The sequence below is a fragment of the Cupressus sempervirens genome, chromosome 7 (genome assembly GCF_028749045.1).
Source record: "Cupressus sempervirens isolate cs-2001-9-10 chromosome 7, ASM2874904v1, whole genome shotgun sequence".
Lineage (NCBI taxonomy): Eukaryota > Viridiplantae > Streptophyta > Pinopsida > Cupressales > Cupressaceae > Cupressus > Cupressus sempervirens.
The window spans coordinates 771,182,137-771,204,422 of NC_143124.1; the positions used below are offsets into that span (position 1 = coordinate 771,182,137).

At 36.6% G+C, this 22,286-nt stretch overlaps 1 protein-coding gene across 2 annotated transcripts in view; it reads left to right on the top strand.

Moving 5' to 3' along the window:
* Nucleotides 1–22,286, top strand: part of LOC149549596 (calmodulin-binding transcription activator 3-like) — an 80,843-nt gene that overhangs the window by 53,971 nt on the left and 4,586 nt on the right. For both annotated transcript variants that reach the window (XM_089792920.1, XM_089792919.1), the window contains exons 5-12: nt 7,434–7,522; nt 8,571–8,616; nt 10,371–10,917; nt 11,021–11,376; nt 12,564–13,151; nt 13,359–14,062; nt 14,619–15,207; nt 17,501–17,809. In XM_089792920.1, the coding sequence (XP_089649046.1) occupies nt 7,434–7,522; nt 8,571–8,616; nt 10,371–10,917; nt 11,021–11,376; nt 12,564–13,151; nt 13,359–14,062; nt 14,619–15,207; nt 17,501–17,809 (3,228 nt within the window). The remainder of the gene's footprint in view (nt 1–7,433; nt 7,523–8,570; nt 8,617–10,370; nt 10,918–11,020; nt 11,377–12,563; nt 13,152–13,358; nt 14,063–14,618; nt 15,208–17,500; nt 17,810–22,286) is intronic.

A 22,286-nucleotide genomic window follows, 5' to 3' on the forward strand; every position in this document is an offset into this window, starting at 1 on the left:
AAAAAACTCCATGTGCTATTTTCAAACTATGGTTCCGTCAATTTGCTAACGACAACTTGCATCTAGGGCTCCATAGCTCAGTAATTGACACGCAACAAATGCCAGAAGTGACAACTTTCTTGTCGATAGATTTTCCCATGTACTAAATTGCCCACTTTATCTTTCATTTTAAAACTTTGTTTAGATATTACTTAAAAAACCTTTAGCACTCTATTCTTTATAATTTCTTACAACGTTATTATAAGTTCTCGTATTCTAGACATGCCCATTGAGCTTTGATGACATCACATACTGACTTCGACATGAGACAAATATCAGTAGAAAGTTTCCTCATCCATCTGGACATGATTGATGAGTTCCAGCACTCTATTCGTTATAATTTCTTACAACATTATTATAAGTTCTCGTATTCTAGACATGCCCATTGAGCTTTGATGACATCACATACTGACTTCGACATGAGACAAATATCAGTAGAAAGTTTCCTCATCCATCTGGACATGATTGATAAGTTCCAACTCAAGCACCTGCAATTTATATCATCTTCTTTTTCTCCACTAGAAGCCTTTTCTCTATTTTGAGAATCCAAAACCCACCAAATTGGCGGAATTTCCTGATTGAGAAGAAATCATAGACACATCGAGTGCCTCCAGAACTGTAATAGAAGGCCAATTTGAGTTGGTTGAATGCAAACTGAGCTGTTCTTAGTTCCATATACTGAAGAGACATGGCTTCGCTTCTAAGCCTCCCTCGACCTCCTTTTGTGATATCTATCCTCAATAAAAAAAATCTGACAATATGAAAAAACTTCTGCATGTACTTCCAGTGGAAATAAAAGACGATGCTACTCAACACAAAAAACGTCTGCTTACATTAAAAAAGAAAAGACTAACTAAAAAGAAAAAAATGTACAAAGAAGACTATGCAATGTCCAAAATGACACACTACTATAATTTAGTTGCCACCAAATATATCAAAGGACAAAAGATTTCTAAAGAATATCGGATGCTAAACTGCAATTCCCTTTGTGAGCAAAAAATAAAATGACCAAACCAACATCTCATTAAAGACTGACACAGACTTCCCCTATCAATAGGACGGTGATAGAGTACAGGCTTTCTCTTGCAGCCTGTGACAAAATGCAGGGCGATATAGCATCTCCGGATTTTCTATCTCAGCAAGAATACATTACATTAAGAAAGATTCTTGAATTGGGTCTGAGATGCTCATTCAAAGAACATTGACATATAACCATTGAAGATTTAAAAAAAAAAAAACTTGCACACAAACCCGAAATTAGAAACCAATGCTCATGAAAGCAAAACATACAATGAGTTTAAAATTAATGCTGAAACCATTAAATCAGATTTTAAATCTGGAGTCAACCGGTATCAGAATTAATCTCACCGGACTTACAGAGCCCTAGAATACAAAAAAATGCAATCAGGAACATTAAACACAAATCCAATAATCAAAATTCTCAACAGGGATGAAACCCTTTTTTACATACACGCAACAGAATGTGACACAACCAGAGGGAGGATAACCAAAACATAATTTCTTTCCTTTACTGTTATCCATGTTAAATTTTGAGATCAGAAATCAATGATGATAAACAGCAATAAGAAAGAGACAAAACTGAAACAACAAACAGCAGAAATATCCTGTGAAAACCCTTCTAGAATGAAGAGAAAAACAGTCATACAATAAAAAAATCATTTTATTGATCATAAAAGTTCAAGTGTATGACGCCTATCGCTTGATGCAATATATATATATACATATATAAAACTCATAGAGAGATTCTTCACATTACAACTGAAGGTCTCTTCAATTTCCCAAAATATAATTCTATGTATTTTCGTTCTTCAACGCATGTCGAATGACACATGGCATTACATTTAATATTACAATTTAAAACATTAGTGTCCTATTTCAGCTGAAGGTGACAATAACACTATTAAAGATCTCTATCGCAGCTACAATCTTCTACATTATGTGTTATGGTGTTATTTCCCTTACATTGTCATGTATGTTTTATAATTGTTTGTTAGTGGATGGTTTGATGTTCTAATCTGCTCACAACTGATTCACAGCCCCCCACCCCCCAAGTTGTGTGTGGTGCACTGTTGTTCCTAACAAAATTATATAAAAATTATATCAAAATGACCTAAGGCTGCACGTTTCAACTCCAAAATGACAAATCAAAGTCCGAGTCACTGCCACTATGAGAGGTGCCACCAACTTCTCTGATTGTCTAGAGGTAAGCCTATTGCTCTTCACTGATTATATGAAGCTATTAGTAGACCAAATCCTATGTGTAGTAGAGTAACTGACAACCTGTGAGAGAAAATGAGTCACAAGCATCTACAAGTTTACAACTCTAGTGGATCCTTGCCATGCCATGCCATGTCAAATGGGTTTATAGTGTCCCACTTCTGTGTCACACTAGGCCTAGTGTGCTCCTCAAAAAATACCAAATTGGGGACCCTGTCCAAGCATGCTATCAAATGTTTCATAAATTTCTCCAAGGCTAGGAGAGTCTTTATCAGCATATTGTATAACGTACATGAGGTGAGATGATGGAGCAAAAATTTCTTAAAAGAATAGAAATAATTCTGTAAAATTTAGAAGTTTGAAACAAAATTAGAAATTTAATACTAAAATCAGCAATGCATTAGTTAATAATAAAATCAGTACATTAGTGCTTAAAGTCAGCATTGCTTCAAGTAAATAAAAATAATTTTTTTACCCTATTGTGGACCAGCAATCACCGTCCAGGATTTTTTTGTTTTGACACTTCTACTTTCATTTGTGTTTGCCTCTGCCTATCTACCTCACTTTGAATTAACCATCATTGATTGCAGTGGCCCTTGCATCTTAATCATCCTCTTTAACAAAATAAAGTAGCTGGCATGTTTGTCACCCACAAGCTTGAGGAATTCCTTCCTCAAAAAATTCCTAAACATCTGAATTGCTCCAGCTTAGGACAACATTCTCTGCACCAGTCTGTTTTTCCAACGTCTTTCAATTCACTGTAAAATAATGTGATTGTAACCACCTCTATCATTAAGGAAGCTAGCTAGTAATCATGGGCTGAAGCAGTGACTGCTTGTACAATGTTGGAGGGTCCAAATTGTTGGCATCCTTTAAAATCTGAAATTCAAAGCTTGCATATTTCCTCTTTCTAGAACAATTAATGGCTCTAACAAAATAAGAGCCTGCTGAAGATGTGACAACAACATTCATGAGTGGTTGATGTCTAACCTCGGATCACCCATCCATAATGATAGGGCATCCATCTCTTATCCAAGTTTGTCTCATCTCCTCCATCATTATAATTTATACTCACCTTAGAATACTTGTTTTCAAGGAGGAAAGTGCATAGCTTATGATCTCCGGTGGTAGCATATGAAGAACCAACTGCAAGTGCATCATTGAACATTCTGTTTAAATTTGGGAGGGTGCCATATGAAATGTTATGACATTAGCATAGATTTTTTTGCATTATATCTATCAGCTACATCTTGTACTTGCATATTAAAAATGCTGGCAACACCAGTGGACCTTTTCTTTTCCCTATGACTCTCAGGCTCGATATGTGTAGATTCAGCAGTAGTAGCAGTAGCACTACACTGTGGCTGCAAATATTCCATTGATATTTTTTTTTGGCTTCACCTTCCATGTCTTATCAACAAATGTGATGGTTTTGCATATCTTTACTCCTTGACGGGTTATGCCTATGGCTGTTGCATATTGTAAAAGTGGTTTTTATGGGTTAAATGAACCCTAAGCATATTTTTTCAAAGTTTCAGAAGGTCATTTAGGTGGATTTTCTGAACATTTCCCTGAAACACCTGCACTTTTTTATTCAATTTCATTCAGCTTCACTACCTTCACTGCTGTTAGAGCTTATTGATTTTTTTGGGCTGAAATGAGAAATGCAAGTCAGATCATGGAACAAAAAGAAATGGAAAAACCTTCCTAAGTACTTGCAGTTTATAATAAAAAAATAAAAATGCAAAAGAATTGTACAGAATAACAAAGAATAATGAACTTACCATCAAATGATGGAGACCCAGTCTATTTTTATTGTTTGCTCACCTTTCTTTCTTCTTTTTGCTTGGTTTTCTTTCAGTTGCACTCTTCTTCCTTAAACTGTTCACACTTTGCATGTGGACACAATAGGTGTTTTATTTTGTTGTTTATAGGTTTAGGACTTTTGCATACAAAGCCCCACCCCTTTGATTTTTATTTTTTTCGAGTTTTTGTTAAAAAAGATGATCTTTTCCCTTCCTGTGCCATTAGGGATGTTTCCGAAGCATCCCTGCATCCCTCAAGTGTTTCCATCCTGGGACGTCCTGATTTTGGTTTGGTGTGTGTTTCATGTAACATTGGTTACAAATTACAATTGAGGAGGCCCATGGATGGGTTCTATAGATGTCTATTTCTTCACAAATTTTGGGAAGGCCTTTAATTCCAGGCTTAGGCACTTGTTTGAGAGGTTGTGTTCTATTGGCATCTCAAATATCTCTGTTACTTCCATTTTGATGCTTTATCAGATAGTATAGGATTGGCTTTGGCCTGTTGACGGTCTCTGACATTGTTTGGAGTCCAATTGGAATCGAACAGGGGTTACATTTTTTTAATGTGTCCCTTGATATTGGCAATGATGAATCTGATGATTTTCTTAGAGAAAACACAAATGTTGAGGATGATATATCCTTCATCCCGTTGTAGTGGTTTACCTACCCCTTTTCATCAATCTGGTATTTTTAGTTCATGCTTTTGTAGGGTATGCACCAATTTGCCTTTGCAAGCTCAGCCTTTAGTAGATAGTTTTATTTAAATCGAAGATACTAGGTATTATTTTGACATGTTAATGACATCACGGGGTGTTTGTGTGTTCTATTCTGGAGCATCTTCCCAGTGATCATATAAAAAATTAAACTTGAATGATTGCACCCCTGCGCCTGTGATACACATTGCATTATGGCAACCTCTACCACCAAGGCGTCTCATTTTCAAAATGTTCTCATGGAGGCAAAACACCCTTTTCTCCCTGGACCATTGAAATGGAATAAATAATTGTATAGGGGAGCATGTAGATGGAAATTGGAATCAACTAGGCAATCAGTTGAGGCTTTTCATGTGTAATTAATGACAACACATTTAGCTGTGGAGCTAGTGACACAGGCATTGCTTACGGGAGGAAAAATCCCTTGAAAATTATGTTTGTACCTGAAATCAGTCTGTATATGTTGGGATTAAGATGTCTCAAGCTTTGATTCTTAGAATTAATTAATTTATTATTTGGTGTATAATTGGTTTATCCTAAGTTGTCAACTTTCTAAGCTGCTAATCACCTCGTGGCCTCTCTTGGTGGGTTACCATCCTACATGGTGTGTGAATTGTATGACACAATCACTATTTTATAGGAAGTCAGGGGGTTGGGGGGTGGTGGTGGTGGTCGGGGAGTGGGTGTGGGGGGGACTTTTGGAGGTCCTAAATTTATGGTGGCAAGTGCCATTAGTTGCATCATTGGTTCTACAACAGACTATGACAACTTGGTATGACATTTATAACGACTATAAGAGTTAATTGTGAAAGTTTCTAATTCACAATATAACAGTGTAAGATTTCATATTTAACAGGTGGCTATGTTCAAAGGGCAATACTTAGGTGGTGGACACCAGTTAACCACCTAGGCGTTGGACATGGTTTTGAAAACCATGGGCGTCTATTCGACATATGTTTTCTATAAATTTTTGGTTCTTTAGTGTATTTTGTATGACACACTATTTGTTTTTTGAGACATTGTTATGTTGCTGGAGTCATTTCATATTTTTGCAGAGTTGCCGGAAACTCCTTTGTCCCTCCTTGGGTTCTCTTATCCCTGTATCCAATTTGGAACGTATCCGATACTGCCCGGATACACGTCAAATATTGTACCCATGTCTGCCTAAAATAACTTAATTTTCCAACCATGCCAAATACTATGGGATTTGATTTTTAAAAAGATTTGACTTAAATCTTCCCAAATTTGATTTCAAAAAAACATTACTAAAACAATTAAAAAAAAATGGTTTAAACAAAACCTGCACCAAATGAGAAAGACAAATAATTTTTCTATTTCAGCAACCCATTTTTTGGGTTACCTTCTAATGCAACTCTACTATGTTTATATATTGTGAAGTGTTAAATTAACTTACAAATATTTATGTGTCAATATTGTTTTTGAAGTAATGAAAATCTCCTATAATAACTTAAAAACTATGTTAAATATATGTGTACGTATTATTTATTAATGTTGTGTCCAGTCGTATCCATATTGGTGGTCTTCAAAAATGACTGTATCCGTACACAATACAGTATCTGTATTTGTATCCGTATCCGTATCCATGCAAGTTTGTATTTTTGTTGTTGTGTGAGAGCTCCTGAAGAGCATTGGCTCGGTGCATTGCATTGTTGCATGATTATTTCTGAAAAAATATTTTACCACATAAATCAACATGCCATGCTTTGCATGGTTTGTCTGCTTGATTAATCTGGAATGGGCACATCTTTATTTTCTGTAATAGGTTGAGGGGGATTCCAAGCTACTAATTCAACCATTACCAATGTAAAACATAAACAATCTTGAACTAGTAAGTTCACTGTTAAATAAAATAATGAAATGGCTGAAGAAGATATCATGGCAGGGTAGGCGACGTCTCTTTGTGGAATGGTATTTAGCTATGAGGACTAGCTAGTCTGTGCCATCAGGGAGAAGTGAGTCTTTGCTTGATGGGATAATAGGATCAAGGCATACAGGGGTGTGATGTATGAAGATGGTGTTTGGCACCTACACCTACTTTCTTAATAAAAGTTCAATGGATGGAGCAGTCCAAACGAACAGCTAATCAACCTGGTAGCTCTTGGTAAACTTTGACAAACCTCCCAAAGATGAAGGACCGGACAACTCTGATCAAGATGATGTCGGGAGGATAAGAAACTTTTTGAGCTGCCATCTCACATGTCATAGGAGACAATATGTGAGAAAATGGGTCTACATAATGATGTTATATTTGAAATGGAATTGGTAAAATACAAGATTTTGGCAGGAATGTTTCAATTTGTTCAGTAAATGGAACAACTGAAAGTGCAACCTGTAAAAAAGATGTCGATCACTGGATATCTACCTATGCAAAATTTGGCATGGGTTCCCCTTTTTTCAGCAATTCAATTGGTATGACTTTGGATCAGCTGGTTTGTTGTATTTTTGTTATAAAGCTCTGCTTATTAATGAATCATCAAGTCCTGATAATATGTTTCCTAATATGATATAAGTGTGTGCATTTGCAAATGTTATATTCCATGTTCAAAATAATGTTGAGTGGTGTTTTGGAAAACAAATCGTCGGATTTTAATTCTTTGTTCTTTGGTTTGTACAGGCTGGTAGTATTGATGTCCTTCATTGTTATTATGCTCATGGTGAAGATAATGAGAACTTCCAGAGACGATGTTACTGGATGCTTGATGAGTGAGTATGTCTATCCCAATCTTGTTTCCTTTCACACTCTGAGTAGCATGGTCTGCTCAACTCATTTCCTTCATGCTCCATATCTTTACCTTTTCTCTTATGAATGTGTTTGATTTTGTTTCCTTTTGTTTGATCTAATTGATTGTAATTTTAACACAATAAATAATTAGCAGCTATTATTGTTAGAAGTAATTTTTTTTCACTGTGCTAAAAGATCTTTAAAACTAAGAGTTGCAATAACGGTATTGTGGGCTCATGGAAATAACATTACACAACTATTAAATGATCCAAGCACAGAAAAAGTACATTGATCTCCCTAATAAGCCCACTGATAACTAGATGCTAGAAAAGACATTATCAAAAACACAACAATACAGCTGTTATACCCTCTTTCACAGATGATCACTATAACATCTGTTTTTTGTTTCTTAGTATCCTTATGCCAGCAACATTTCGAAGTGTATCATGCAGTGCTACTGAGTTGGCTACATATCAACGAAAAAGCTCAAAGTCTAGTGATTTTTGTACAATCCCCAGAAGTTTATATAAATTGGCCCAATACATTTTCCCAACACAAGATTTTCATTGGAAAATTTAAAATAATTGATATAAATTTTCATCTCTCTAGAAATTTAGATATCACAGGTTGAATCTGATCAAGTTGTACGTAAAGTCTACTGAACCTTATTTGTAACACCTGAAGAATTTGTGCCATGCTTGGCAGGTGAACTTTGGTTCTGTATGTTTTCCTTGCAGAACTTAAACACGAATGGGAACCTTGTGACTTAGGTATTGCATAGACAATATAACGGAGAATTGAATTTCTTAGGTCAACTTTGATCTGTGGACATGCATCAGTGACTCTTTATTCAAACTTCCAAGTTTGAAGCTTTAAGATTTATGATTTTGTTTTCTTATGACTGAATACTGTTGGTTCCTTTTTTGTGACAACTTGTTTGCAATTATATTTCATTTCATAAAAGATATGGGCACAACTTTTGTAGTGTTAATATTGAACAGTCCCTAATGTGTGTATTCTTTTCTACAGGCAATACGAGCATATTGTTCTTGTTCATTATCGAGAAGTCAAAGAGGTGAGTGTTTACAGTGGTCTTTTGCAGTCTCTGCATATGTATTAAAAAAAAGTTCTTTTTCAAATGTCTCTTAACTTTCATGGTATAAATGTGCTCTTCTGTATGTGTTGACATGTTCACAGTTGGACACATGCAAATGACATTTTATATTTGCTACATTGGTGATGCATTGATACGTTGTTGACTAGATACATTCGTGCATCTCTGTGGATGCATAATGATTGCTAATAAGATTGAGATATAATGGATTTATTTTCCTTGCATGTACAGTATGACTTGTTATGCCATAGCATACAACTGCCATTATAAAATATTGTTTTCATTATTAGTGGTTTTTATTATGTTCACCCTAGTTTGTCATTTAAACAAATAGATAGTTCTATGCATCTACAAGTGTCAATTTTTTTTTTCTACCTATTTGCATAGAGCTGCAATTGATAACAATCCAAAAGTAAATTAGAAAAGTTTTATTGGCTTGCAAAGAAGTTTTAACTTTAAACATTTCCAATTTTACAGTAATGATTTTAAAATTAACATAAAATGCTAGAGATAAGGTTTTTCTGAAATTAGTTATAGGCGCACAGGATAGAAGGCCTTTGTTTACACGTGTACTTTATCAGCCAAAGGCTCTTATTTGTGAATGGATGGATGTTGATAACAGATTATGTGAAGTTCAACTTGGTAGATTCCACTGTTTATATATGCTATAGGCTGTGATGGGTTTCTGTCTGTTTCATTGCATTGTATAGATTAGCCCTTTTACTGTATGCCTTAGTTAGCACAATAAATTTGACAGGTGATCAACCAACACATTCCTAGAGGCATAGTTTGCAAACTCTGAGAACTCTCAGAGTTGCTGAATACTCTCAATTTTTTTTGCTGGCCAAGTACTCTCAAGTTTAACTTTTGCGTATTTATAGATGTAAAAAAATGTGGGTAGAAGTGTCGATGCAAAGAAAACATTGGATTAGATTCATCTTTCACATGATGTTAGAGCTATAAAACTACACATTTTCTCTATGAGATGTCGATTTCTAATTTCATACATTTTGTAATTGAATTCTACAAAAAATATATGTTTCTTTAAGAGGTTTTAAATTTTAGTGCTTTCTGAGTTGCTGAGTTTTTGTAGAGTATATGCTGAGTTTTTGCTAAGTTGAAAATTTTGGGTTTGCCAAGTACTCTCCGAGTCCGAGTTTGGAAACTATGCCTAGAGGAACTGCAGATAAAAATTTATCCTGGAAGATGCACTACATGCAGTGCCCCAACATTCACTTGAAACCATAGTTACACCACCCTGGGGTGCGGGGGGACAAGTTTCCGGGACAGGGGGACAGAGTTGCCTTAATTTGGGGACGGTAGGGGGATGATGGGGACAGAGGGGCCTCTTTTTTGGAAGTTAATATAATTTGTTTCTAAATTTTAGATTATTTTGTAGTTGAATTTTCTCTGACATCGGAATTCTTGTGTTCATAAAGAGTTGTAAGTTCTTTCAGAGATTTCTGGCCTTCTAGAAAGCACTCTACATGTACTTTGTTTGTTGTTCTACCTTACATTCCCATTTTGCAGATTATAAGTATCATAGGGAATTCATTTTTGATGTTTATTGTTGCCTATCTTGTGTTTATCCTTTGTTGTACACTGATTATGGTTTTGTGTAAAAGGCAAGATTTACTACTTGATAGCTATGTCATATTTGTTTTGCGATGAACTACTTTTATGGTAGGGTACATTGACCAAGGGATTCTTTTCAGGGTAACAAAGGTGGAGCTCCACGTTCTGCACATACAGAAAGAGGCGGACAAGCAGTAAATTCAGTGGGACATATAGCTTCATATCCAAATCAAGCACACACGAGTTCTTTGTTGGCACAGACATCCTATGCTTCAAGTGCTAGCCCATCTGAATGGAATGGGCAAACTCATTCATCTGAATTTGAAGAAGGTGAATCTGGAGATGATGTTGGTGGTGCCTTTTCACTTGAAGGGGAAGCCTCTTCAGACCAAGAATCTATTCTAAGACAACTAAGTGAAAATGAGGAATTGGTTGTGGATTCTTCAGGATATCAACCTCAGACACATCGAAAGACAATTGCAAATTTTGCACTTGATAAAATGGGATACAGTCCACTTAATGCAAGTGAAGTTGTCCCTGAGCAATATCCATTCCTAGGACTCAAACAACCATTACAAGGACAATTTTCTAAGCAAATTGAAGACAGTCCATTGGGTATTCCTTTTCAAAATGTCTCTTTGGGGCCTTATAGAAATAGAGAAAACTCAAGCCTAACACTAGGCCAAGGTAACATATTCAATGTTCTAATTTCAATGAAAAATAAGAAATTCTTATAAACATGTTTTCTAATTGTGCAATAGTGGTTAAAATTCCTTATATCTGAACACAGGTGAATATTCTGGAAGGCAAATATTCTCTCCAATTGTTACCACAGGATCCGATGGTTTAAGTATGCAAACCAAGAATGTGGTTGTAGGTGGTAGCAGGATTAACAACGGGCATGAGAACAATCCACCTACATGGACAAGTGCGTTAGAGCTTTCCAAAACAGGTTTTCCAAATGATGCTGAGGAGATAAAGGCTCCTTGCTTGCAATCTATGACTCGCGAGGATATCCAAAGAACACAGAAAAATGTTGCAATGGAAGCATATGTAAGCAGTGATGTTGGTGGTGGACAGCAAACATACATGGACACTCATCTTCAAGCCTTTGCAAGAGGAAATATGCAGAACAATGCTGAGCAGGTCAATCATTTCAATTCATGCATATCACATTTTTTATTGTATGTGTGATGTTTATCTATTATAAATTGGTTCAAATTATGATTTGCTTCCAATGGTTTTACACCAGACTATGACAGTTATCTTGCCATCTTATTGCACGAATCTGATTGAGGATGTATGAAGTCTAGTTTTTTCCACTAAAGAAATTTTATGGTGGTTAAACTTGATGCGCCCTCAACCATGTAGCAAAAGTGGACATGTTACTTGTTCAATTAGTTTTCTAAATTTCTTTCATAAAGTGCCAAAGCCCATAACAGTTTTAGCATTCTACTTGATTCATTGCAGGACATTTGTAGATTGCCCTAGTTTGCTTATGATTTTATTTATTTGTTCAATATTAGGTAATTTGTTCCACTTGGTGCTGTTACTACTGAGTTTCTTCAAGCTTACTTGGTTCTAAGAATTCAATTTTTTTGGGATGTCAATTTTTTTCTGGAACTCATTAAATTTTCTGTAGAAATTGAGAAATCCAGAGGAAATTGGACAGATCTGTAGTTCCAAAAAATCATGACTGGACTAGGTTTGAGTAGTATCCAATCAAATTGGTGACAGTGCCTCTAGGATTGCCCTGCAATGGGATGCAAACAATAGATTTGTACATTTGCCAAAATGAAGAGAACATAAAAGTTGCCAACTGGTGACCACTGCACATGATACCACTGTAACTTCTTACTTAGATGTTGACTGTAACAAACATGTTGCCAATGTTGATTGTTGTACTACATGTGTATATCCACCTTTAGAAAATGCTTTGCATTTCTCATTTTCAGTGTACTCATAATAAAATGTGTTTAAGCAAAATGGGCTTCCATGATTTGAGGCTTTGATTGCCACTGTATATCATTAATCTGAGGCAGTCGTCTCACTAGATCAAACTTAAATCTTTTTTATTGATTTGGTTGGGCATTTTGTCACCTATAAATTTACATATTGTAAATGGGCTGAAGAACACTATCTTTTTGTTGTGTCTGCTTGATCTTTAGATGAGATAAGGAACAATGTCTCCTTGAATGTTATGCAACAGAAAAATTAAAATCAATAGTGATTTGAGTGGGAAATGTTTTCATCTAGGCATATACATGTCCTGGTTGTCTTGAAGATCATGAGAAGTGATCTCTGACATTTTGTTGCATTTGGATGATGTATAGATGGGATCCCACAGGTTTTTGCCAAATGCATATCTAAGTGGTGCAGATAATGAGCATATGGCAGGATTGGGATACGGGTCCCTAAATGTTATGCAACAGAAGAACAGCATTTTCAAAGATTTGGGTCCGTTTCAAGAACCTTCACATCTGCAAAATAATCAGCAGATGAAGCTTGAGACACAGAATGATGGCACCAATCAGCTTTTTGAAAATGAATATATAGCAAAATTAGATACTGAAAATGATATAAAACCACCGGAGAATTTACTTTACCCCCAGATTTGCAGGCAGTTTTCACAAGAATGTACATTTGAGGTTGAAGGTCAAGAGGGTTTGAAGAAACTGGATAGTTTTGGGCGATGGATGAGTAGAGAAATTGGTGGAGATGGTGAGGACTCGCTGGTGGCATCTGATTCTGGTATGTATTGGAACACACTTGAAGGTCAAAATGGAGTTGACGAAGTCTCAAGCTTGTCCCGTCAGATTCAATTAGATGGTGATTTGATGAGCCCGTCACTATCAAAAGATCAGCTATTCAGTATCTCTGATTTCTCTCCAGACTGGGCATATTCAGATCTAGACACAAAGGTATGCTGATGTCTCTGCTTAAAAGTAGATGTCTTTTCTCAAATTTGTAGATTTCTATTTTCTTTATGAAGCAGTGGAAGCCATTGTTATTCTCATGGCCAAGTTCCTAATGCTGTGTTATTCAAGTTAAAAAAATAGGAGCAAAAAGAAGAAATATTAATGTACTCTTTGTAATTGAGAAACTAATTTGTCTCTTGATCATGACAGGTCCTAATAACAGGCAAATTCGTGGGAGGCGTAAAAGATATCTATAACTATAAACTGTCATGCATGTTTGGAGAAATTGAGGTTTCTGCAGATGTTTTGGGCCCAGGTGTTCTACGATGTCATGCTCCTCCTCATTCTCCTGCAAGAGTACCTTTTTATGTTACTTGCAGTGACAGGTTGGCTTGTAGTGAAATACGGGAGTTTGAGTATCGTGCAGGTCCATCTCAAGACATGATTGCCAGATCAGATACAGATAATGAGGCTGGAGATGAATTGAGGCTTCAGATACAGTTTGCAAAATTGCTGTGTTTGAATTCCAACAAAGCACAAATACCATCATCTGCTAACGAGGATAGTAGTTGTAACAGACACAATAAGTTATCTTCGTTGAGAAAAGACAATGAAGAAGAGTGGTTAGAGATGGAGAGCTCTATAAAAGAATCTACAGCCGACTTTGGTAAGGCACGTGCAAAGTTGGTGCAGAAGTTACTCAAGGAAGAATTACATGCTTGGCTTCTTTCAAAAATAAATGCTGAAGGTAAAGGGCCAAATGTGCTAGATGACCAAGGGAAAGGAGCTATACACTTGGCAGCTGCTCTTGGCTATGACTGGGCAATGAATCCAATTGTTTCTGCTGGTGTCAATGTCAACTTTCGTGACTTGCATGGTTGGACAGCACTTCACTGGGCTGCATACTATGGAAGGTATTTGTCTTTGCAAATTAAAAACTATAATTGATAATAATCATTTTGTGTTATTTTTGGAAAAAATATATTTTAATAAATGTTATTCTTGTTGACAATGTTTGTAGTGTCAACAACAACAATGTAGAATGAAAAGTTGATTACGAGAATGCAAATATTTTTCTGTCATCTTGAACAAGCTTATTTGATTGGATCAAACAATTGAAACAAATGTGGTCTTTGCGAGTCGCAAAATCCTCACGTTCATCTTGCACCAAGTTTGATATTCAGATAGAGGCTGTCTCCCATTGTGTACTTATAGTAAGGTTTATTTCTAGATGTAAAATGCACGACTAAGAGTGGGTTTTGGACTAGCAAAATCTATAACCACTTGGATTAGCAGTATTTGACCATGCGATATTAATTATTTAATACCACATACAAAGATTAATTAAGTTACAAATCAATTATAGACAGCCCCAAGGGATGTTCAGGACTTAATACTAAAGGTATTTTAATCTCATAGATGGGCCTTGTTTGAGTGAAGAATTAATGTTATTGGTGCTCATTGTTTCAGAGAACGGACAGTATCGGCACTCATCAACTTAGAGGCAGCTCCAGGGGCATTGACAGATCCAACGCCTGAATTTTCTGCTGGCCGTACACCTGCAGATCTGGCTTCCAGTCGAGGACACAAAGGCATTGCAGGTTATTTGGCAGAGTCTTCTTTGACAAGTCATCTGTCTAATTTATCAATAAATGAAAATATTATGGGCAGTGTTTCAGCAACTCTTGCTGGTGAGAAAGCTGTGGAGACTGTGGCAGAGCGTAATGTTCTTCAGCTTGATGAAGGAGGAAGAGAAGACCAATTGTCATTAAAAGACTCACTCGCTGCAGTTAGAAATGCGGCTCAAGCAGCAGCTCGTATCCAAGGAGCCTTCCGAGTGCATTCATTCCGCAGGAAGCAGTTGGTTCAATATGGAGATGATAAGTGTGGGATGTCAGAGGAAAAAGCACTTTCTTATATTTCTGTGCAAAGATCATCTAAGTTGGGTAATTCTGATGGGCCTTTACACACAGCAGCTATACGCATACAACGAAAGTTTCGTGGTTGGAAGGGTCGGAAAGAATTTTTGATTATTCGCCAACGCATTGTCAAAATTCAGGTATATATAAATCATAAATGTACTTGCCATCAATATTTTTGCAGCTCAAAGAGTTAAACCTATGGATACTGCAAACATGTAGACATAGATCAGAATTCTAGATAGTGACAGCTGATAATTTCCAATTATCTTGGCTTTTGTTTATTATTTTATACATTTAAACTGTATTGAGATAAATGCTATAGAAATGATTATGCCTTTTCAAGTTGTAAGAAGATTTTAGGAAGTTTTCACGGCTTATGGTGGTGTTTTCGTCCAGTGAATTCAAAATATTTTGCATCTGATTCCTGGTTACAGTAAGAAAAGTTAAATATTGGACTCAAACTTGGTTTTATAAGATTGACGTCAGTGTTACCCAGGGATGTGTTTCTCGCATAACTTGACCTATCCTGGAAATGGGGACATCCTGGAAACTCAGAAAGTTTCTGAAACCTGTCTTAACACAAACGCTATATGATAAGGTTCTATAATGTAAATAAGCTAAGTTACCGAACTTGGTTCTGATACCGGTTTGGGTTAACATATTTGGTAATTTTGTTTGGGCAGGTTTTGGTTCTGTGGGGATACACACACAAACACATTGAGATATTATAAATTTATATATACATTATAGATTTGTACATAACATGTTCAATGTTCATTCATCATTGATTGGAAATGTTAAACATGTAATAATAATATTTTTTTAGAAGCATGATAGTCATAAATCCATAATTGCCAATCAAATTGTAAATAAATTATAAAATATATCAAATCTCATATTCATTATTTGCAAAAGTCTCAAAATGTCATTACATAATGAAAATGCAAATTATAAACCATATTTCATATTAATATTCAAATTCATCTTCATCATGATCATAGGAATCTTGATCAGTAATTTGTTCAACGTCATTTGAACCACAAGCCATGCCACTTGCTTTAGAGGTCAAAATTAGGGTTTGGATCACTCCTTAGGTTCAAAAAATTTAAAATGGCATGTGGGGCCCAGTTTTGGATGCCAACAGCCTTCGGTTTCATTGGTTCTGCATAGGTTCCACCTGGATTGTTCCCTGGTGGACCCAAAAGGAACCTGGCTGCCTGGGAGGGATTTGAGCAGAACCCAGCCAGAATCCAGAAGTAACCAGGACTAGGGACTGAACCGTAACCAGATTCTGGGTTGTTTCTGAAGAATCCAGTATCAGAGTAAATAAGCACTCTTTATCCATGTTTCTAGAAAACGTGTTTCATTGTCCCCCCATCCCCCATCCATGTTTTCATATGAATATTTACAATTTCCCTATATATTTCAAATTTTCCATATTTTTAAATGTTCCCTATTTTTTAGATTGCTGTGCTCATTTGCCGTTCCTATGGGAAATTCACAGAGCTACTGAAACTACCTAAAGCCTTGCAAAATCCAAAGAATTACAGATAATATTCCAGTGTCTGAGCAGAACCCAGCCAGAATCCAGAAGTAACCAGGACTAGGGACTGAACTGTAACCAGATTCTGGGCCGTGTCTGAAGAATCCGGTATCAGAGTAAATAAGCATGCTTTATCCATGTTTTTAGGAAACCTGTTTCCTTGTCCCCACATCCCCTATCTATGTTTTCATATGAATATGTACAATTTCCCTATATATTTCAAATTTTTCATATTTTTAAAGTTTCCCTATATATTATATAGCTGTGCCCACTGCCGTCCCCTGCTCCAGGGAAAAGACCTGTTCAGGAAATCTGTTTCCTTGTCTCCCCATTTCCCAACCCGGAAACCTGAGGTAATTTGGCATTTTCATGGTTTTTCACAAAATTGCAGATTTCTGTCAAAGTTAAAATTTAAAGCTTTGAATTTTTCTTAGATTTTAATTAGGGAGCAGCAGCTAATCTTTTTGCATGTTTATAAATGTTATGAAGTGAACATGAGAGGACATCAGGTTTTCTAAGGTATGGGAAATTCACAGAGCCACTGAAACTATCTAAAGCCTTGTAAAATCCAAAGAATTACAGATAATATTCTATTTTCAGTTTGTTAAAATATTTAGTTGTTTGGTAACATAAATGGTCTTTAAAGGTAACGTAATGATATGTCATTATTGGTACAAACAACTTATTACGGTTTGTTTAAGAATCAATACTCAAATTCATGTTGGATAAAGTTGGTGGTTTAATGGAGGAATTAGATATATAATATATTCTATAATGCTTATATTTTGTTTTATCGAAGCAGATTCAATGGGAAATCATGATGCGATAATTTTTTTTTTGTTTATTTAATTTGGTAAATGGAAACTAAACCTTTTGACGCAATACAGGCACATGTACGGGGGCACCAAGTTAGAAAAAATTATAAAAAGATTGTTTGGTCAGTTGGTATTGTGGAAAAGGCAATCTTGCGTTGGAGGCGAAAGCGAGTTGGATTGCGTGGGTTTCGAGCAGAAGGAGCTATTGAAAGTTCAGGTGCAAAATGCAATGAAAGTGATGATTATGATTTTTTGCGGGCTGGAAGAAAGAAAATGGAAGCTGCAGTTGAAAAGGCCCTTGCACGTGTACAGTCCATGGTCCAGTATCCAGAAGCACGAGATCAGTACAGACGATTGTTAGCCATTTCACAAGAAACAAAGGTAGGTATTCTGTTTTTAAGAATAGTAATGAAAACAATCACTTTTCATATACTCCTCACATGCTCGTCACCTAGTTTTAATGGCCACAAAATATACATGAATTACACTTTCTTTAAAGCCTTAGGAAGTTTTCTCCTGTTTTGGCCTGCGGTCACATAGTAATTGAAGATATTTCTAGCTTTTTTCTACACTATTTTTTTGTGGATCAAAATATAATTTTAACAAATTTATCAATTTGAGAATATTTGGATGACGGAAATGTTTTTGTTGTGTGATAGGGATGTGGAAGAATAATATTGTAGCAAAAAGATGTTATGTTAAATTAGTGAAATTTCCCTCAAATGAAGAGGCTGTTGCTCAAAAATGATAGACTGTAAGAGCTTTCAGCTGCTTAATAGACATATTATTGCATGGGTTATTCACCCTACGAGGTCACAGCTGGACTTAATGGCACATTTTTGCTTGTATACATTGGCATTTGAATATCAAATTTTGATCATTGTAATTTGTATCCTACCCTGCATACATGTTACATAGTTATATTGATACTGACGTGTGATTCATAGCTGGATTTCTGTTATTAATTGATATTAAGCAGGGTGATCTGAAAGTAGTTTTACACAAGCAGTTCCTAGATTGCCTTTTTCCTTTAGGAAAATTGTGTTATGCATAAGAGTGTAGTGGGAATTGAGTACAATTAGGAATGGAAAGCAGCCAAAACAATAGCATAAACACATTTAGGAAACTGTAACAATGCTGATACCATTAGTATCCAAATAATCAACCACTCTCCAGTCTTCATTAGTATATGTTACAATACATGAATCCAAAATCACCACAATGAGAGCAAGTGTATAAGTGGTTTATTCAATAAGCACACAAGTGGAATATTCCACAATGCATGAAGATACAGTTGGAATCAAGAACAATCATGCAATTCGGAGTAGTAGAGCTCACAGAGTATGTAAAGAGCAAGTGGAAACATTCAGAAGTGCAAGGATCCAAAGACACATAAAAGACTCTCTATGACTGAAAAAGGCATTTCTTACAGAAATTGTACACTTGGCATAAGACATATCTGGGCTACCCACACACCATCGAAGTCATTATCACACACCATCGAAGTCATTATCACCAACATTCATACATAATGTTTACTTTGGTTAAAAAATCAAGTAGAAGAGACATTTCTGGGAAGTTGTATTACACAATCATTTACTCCTTGTGAGGACTCTTTAGAACCCAAACATGTGTCGAAGCTTGCCAATTTAGCTTCTGTCAAGGCCTTTGTAAAGATTTTGGGAACTTGGTCCCTTGTCCCACAATGGCCAAGGTGAAATGTTTGACTATAAATATTAGCGAATCTAGTGAAGATATATAATCATATACAAGATCATATAGTGATTTTTCAGTCACAAACTAACACTTAAGCATAGTGGGAATTAAGAATACTCGTGCATCTTAAACATTACCATCATAGTCCACATTGGTGGTAGGGAGGAGAAGTGTAACTCTTTGTATCCAGAGGCAAATTTCCCTTTTGGGTTAGGGCCCTAGGCAAGCTTATCCTTTTCAACAGAATAGCTACAGATCCTACGAGTCAGTATTGTTGCAAGCTCCTGACGATCCTGCTCCAGTCCTTCAAGGGCCATTCCTGCGGCTCTTTACAGCTGAGCACATCAACTTGCCCCAGGTGTTGAGGGGCTTGTAATTCGCCACCTTAGTCCAACCTACCTCAAAAAACACATTACTCAAGGGTTGGAGATGAGGGTGCATAGATAGCAGAGGAGGGAAGCCATCCCACAAGTCAGTCCAGAATAAAGCCTCAGAACCTTGATTACAGGTCCAAAATAGTCATTGCTTGATTAATTTGGCACCCCCTTTAAGGGCTGTCCAGATAAAAGGTCCTCTACCTTCAAGATTGTATCTGAATATATTGCTATCCCCAACACAACCCAAGTATTTCTCAGTGATAATTCTGGCCCCATCCTGATCTTAATGACAACACCACCTCCAGTTCAATGAGAGACCTTAGTGCAAAACTTATCAAGGACTTCCTACCAGAACCTATTTGGTAATGAGCAAACTGTAATAGGTATGCCAAGATACGCCAAAGGAACAGTCCCTATCTGGAAGCACATAACTCTAGCAATTCTGATCTGAATAGGCTTAGGAGTATTAAAGAAAAAGATAGATAGAGCCTTTATAAATCTGCCAAATCCTTCAGCCATTAAGATAAATAGTAAGGCAAGAGAGGGTCCCCCTGCCTAAGGACCCAGGAAGAGTCAAAAAGCTTAGTAGACTCACTGTTAATGAGAATAGGAAATGATGAAGTAACGCAACTCATAACCTATTCAATCCACTCAGGACCAAACCCAAAGGCTTTTAAGATCTTTGCCAAGATGGACCACTTGGTCCTGTCATACGTCTCACCACATTGAACTTGATAAACATGGCTTTCTCCATAGGGAGGTGCATAGAATGAGTAGCTTCTATAGCAACCACGATCCCATCCAAATTCTTTCTCCTAGCAACAAAACCCCCTTGCTGTTCAGAAATTAAATATCTAAGCCAAGGTTTGAGCCTCTCTGCAATCAGGTCGGTAATAATTTTGTAGACAACATTGTAAAGAGCAGTTGGTCTGAAGTGGTGTAAAAAATTATCCCCCTCATTTTGGAATAAGGGATAGGAAAGTAGCATTCTTAGGTTTGATCATCTGCTTATTGCTTTGAGATTCCACAACCACCTCCAGGAGGTCAAACTTAACAATCCCCCAACATTCCTGATAGAACTCAATGCGAAAGCCATCAGATCCAGGAGCTTTACCTTTCTTCATCTGAAAAACAATCCCCTCTAATTCCTCCAAGGTAATAGGCTTAATAAGAGAGTCATTCATTTCATTAATTACCAAGAAGGGAATACAGTCTAATATTAAATCATCCTCTTTCTTGCCATCAAATTATCCGTAGTAAACAGATTTGAAAAATATTGCACAACCTCTCTAGAAATCAGGTTAAAAGAAGAAAAAGTATAACCTTCAGAAGTCTTGAGCAAGGTGATGGAGTTACTCTGCCACTTGTCCTTTACAAAGTTATGAAAAAATGAGGTGTTCCTATCCCCATCCTGAAGCCAGTCAATGCGAGATTTCTGTTTCCAAAAAAAATCTTCCGAAATTTTCCATTCCTCCAAGCCCTGGACCACTTCCGCTTCCAACTGAAAGTAATTCTCGGTTGACCCATGTTCTCTGATCTTATGGGTAACCTCACCAAGTTGGGATTGAGCAGCAGCCTTAGCCTTGAAGATGTTACCAAAACATTGCCTATTACATCTCTTTAACATATGGTTAACAAATTGTAGCCTCTTGGAGAATAAGAATCTTGCTGCTCCATGAGTAGGCTTGCTCCAAATCCATCAATCAGCAATGTGATCATGAAGAAAAGAGTCCCAAAGCTGCATAAATTGGGATTCGAAAGAAGCATTTTTTAGTGGTTCTGAAGGAAGAAGCTGAGAGTTTATTAGGCTAATTATCAGATCCCCTCCAGTCAAGGATCTCTGTGCTGGTATTTCAACTACCCCCACCTGAAAAATAGGACTCGAGAAATCTGTCAAGCCTTTCTAGGATAGCATCTTCCCCCCACCTTTTGTTATTCCAAGTAAACATACCATTTGAAGGCTTAATATCAACCAGATTCAGAAGATCTATATTATCCCAAAGAATCTATACATACTATAGCATTGAATTCCCCCCTCTCCCAACCCCCAAGAATTTAGGGGAGGTACGGAGCCTGTGCCCTTACCAAACTGATATGCCATAGAGTTTTGTCTTCCTAGGAAGGTCTGTAGGAGCATAGATGTCGGACATCCACCACTTAGGAACAAATTTACACGGGTCCCAAAGGCAGGCAACACCACCAGAACTCCCTTGAGCTCCAATGCACTGACAGTGCCCCCTGCTCCAAACTTTCGAAACTAAACTCATCATCCCTTCTACTGACAAGTTTGTCTCTTGGATAAAAACCACATTTGGAGAATGTAACCGGACCAACTCTCGAATAACCTTTTGTCTAGCGATACTACTCAACCCTCTTACATTCCAAAATAACATCATCACTTTTGAGATGGTGAGAAATGCGAATCAATGGTCTTCATTGCTCCGGATTCAAGTAGAGTCTCACCCATCAATTTCACTTTCTCCTGATCCTTTTTCCTACCCACTTCAGGAAGTCAATCCTGAATTTCCATGCTAATGAAACATCGTAATTCTAATGAAACATCGTAATTCTAATGAAAAAATGAAATGGCACCTATGCTAATGAAACATCAAACAACATTTCATATGATGAATGCATTATTAAATGCATATGAGGTTAACAATGCGACTAGAACCCTTGCACTAAAAAGGCAACTAAATCATATACAGAGAAAGAAGGGAGAATCTATGAACTCATGCTTCCTAAGGAACTTGCAAGTATAGGGA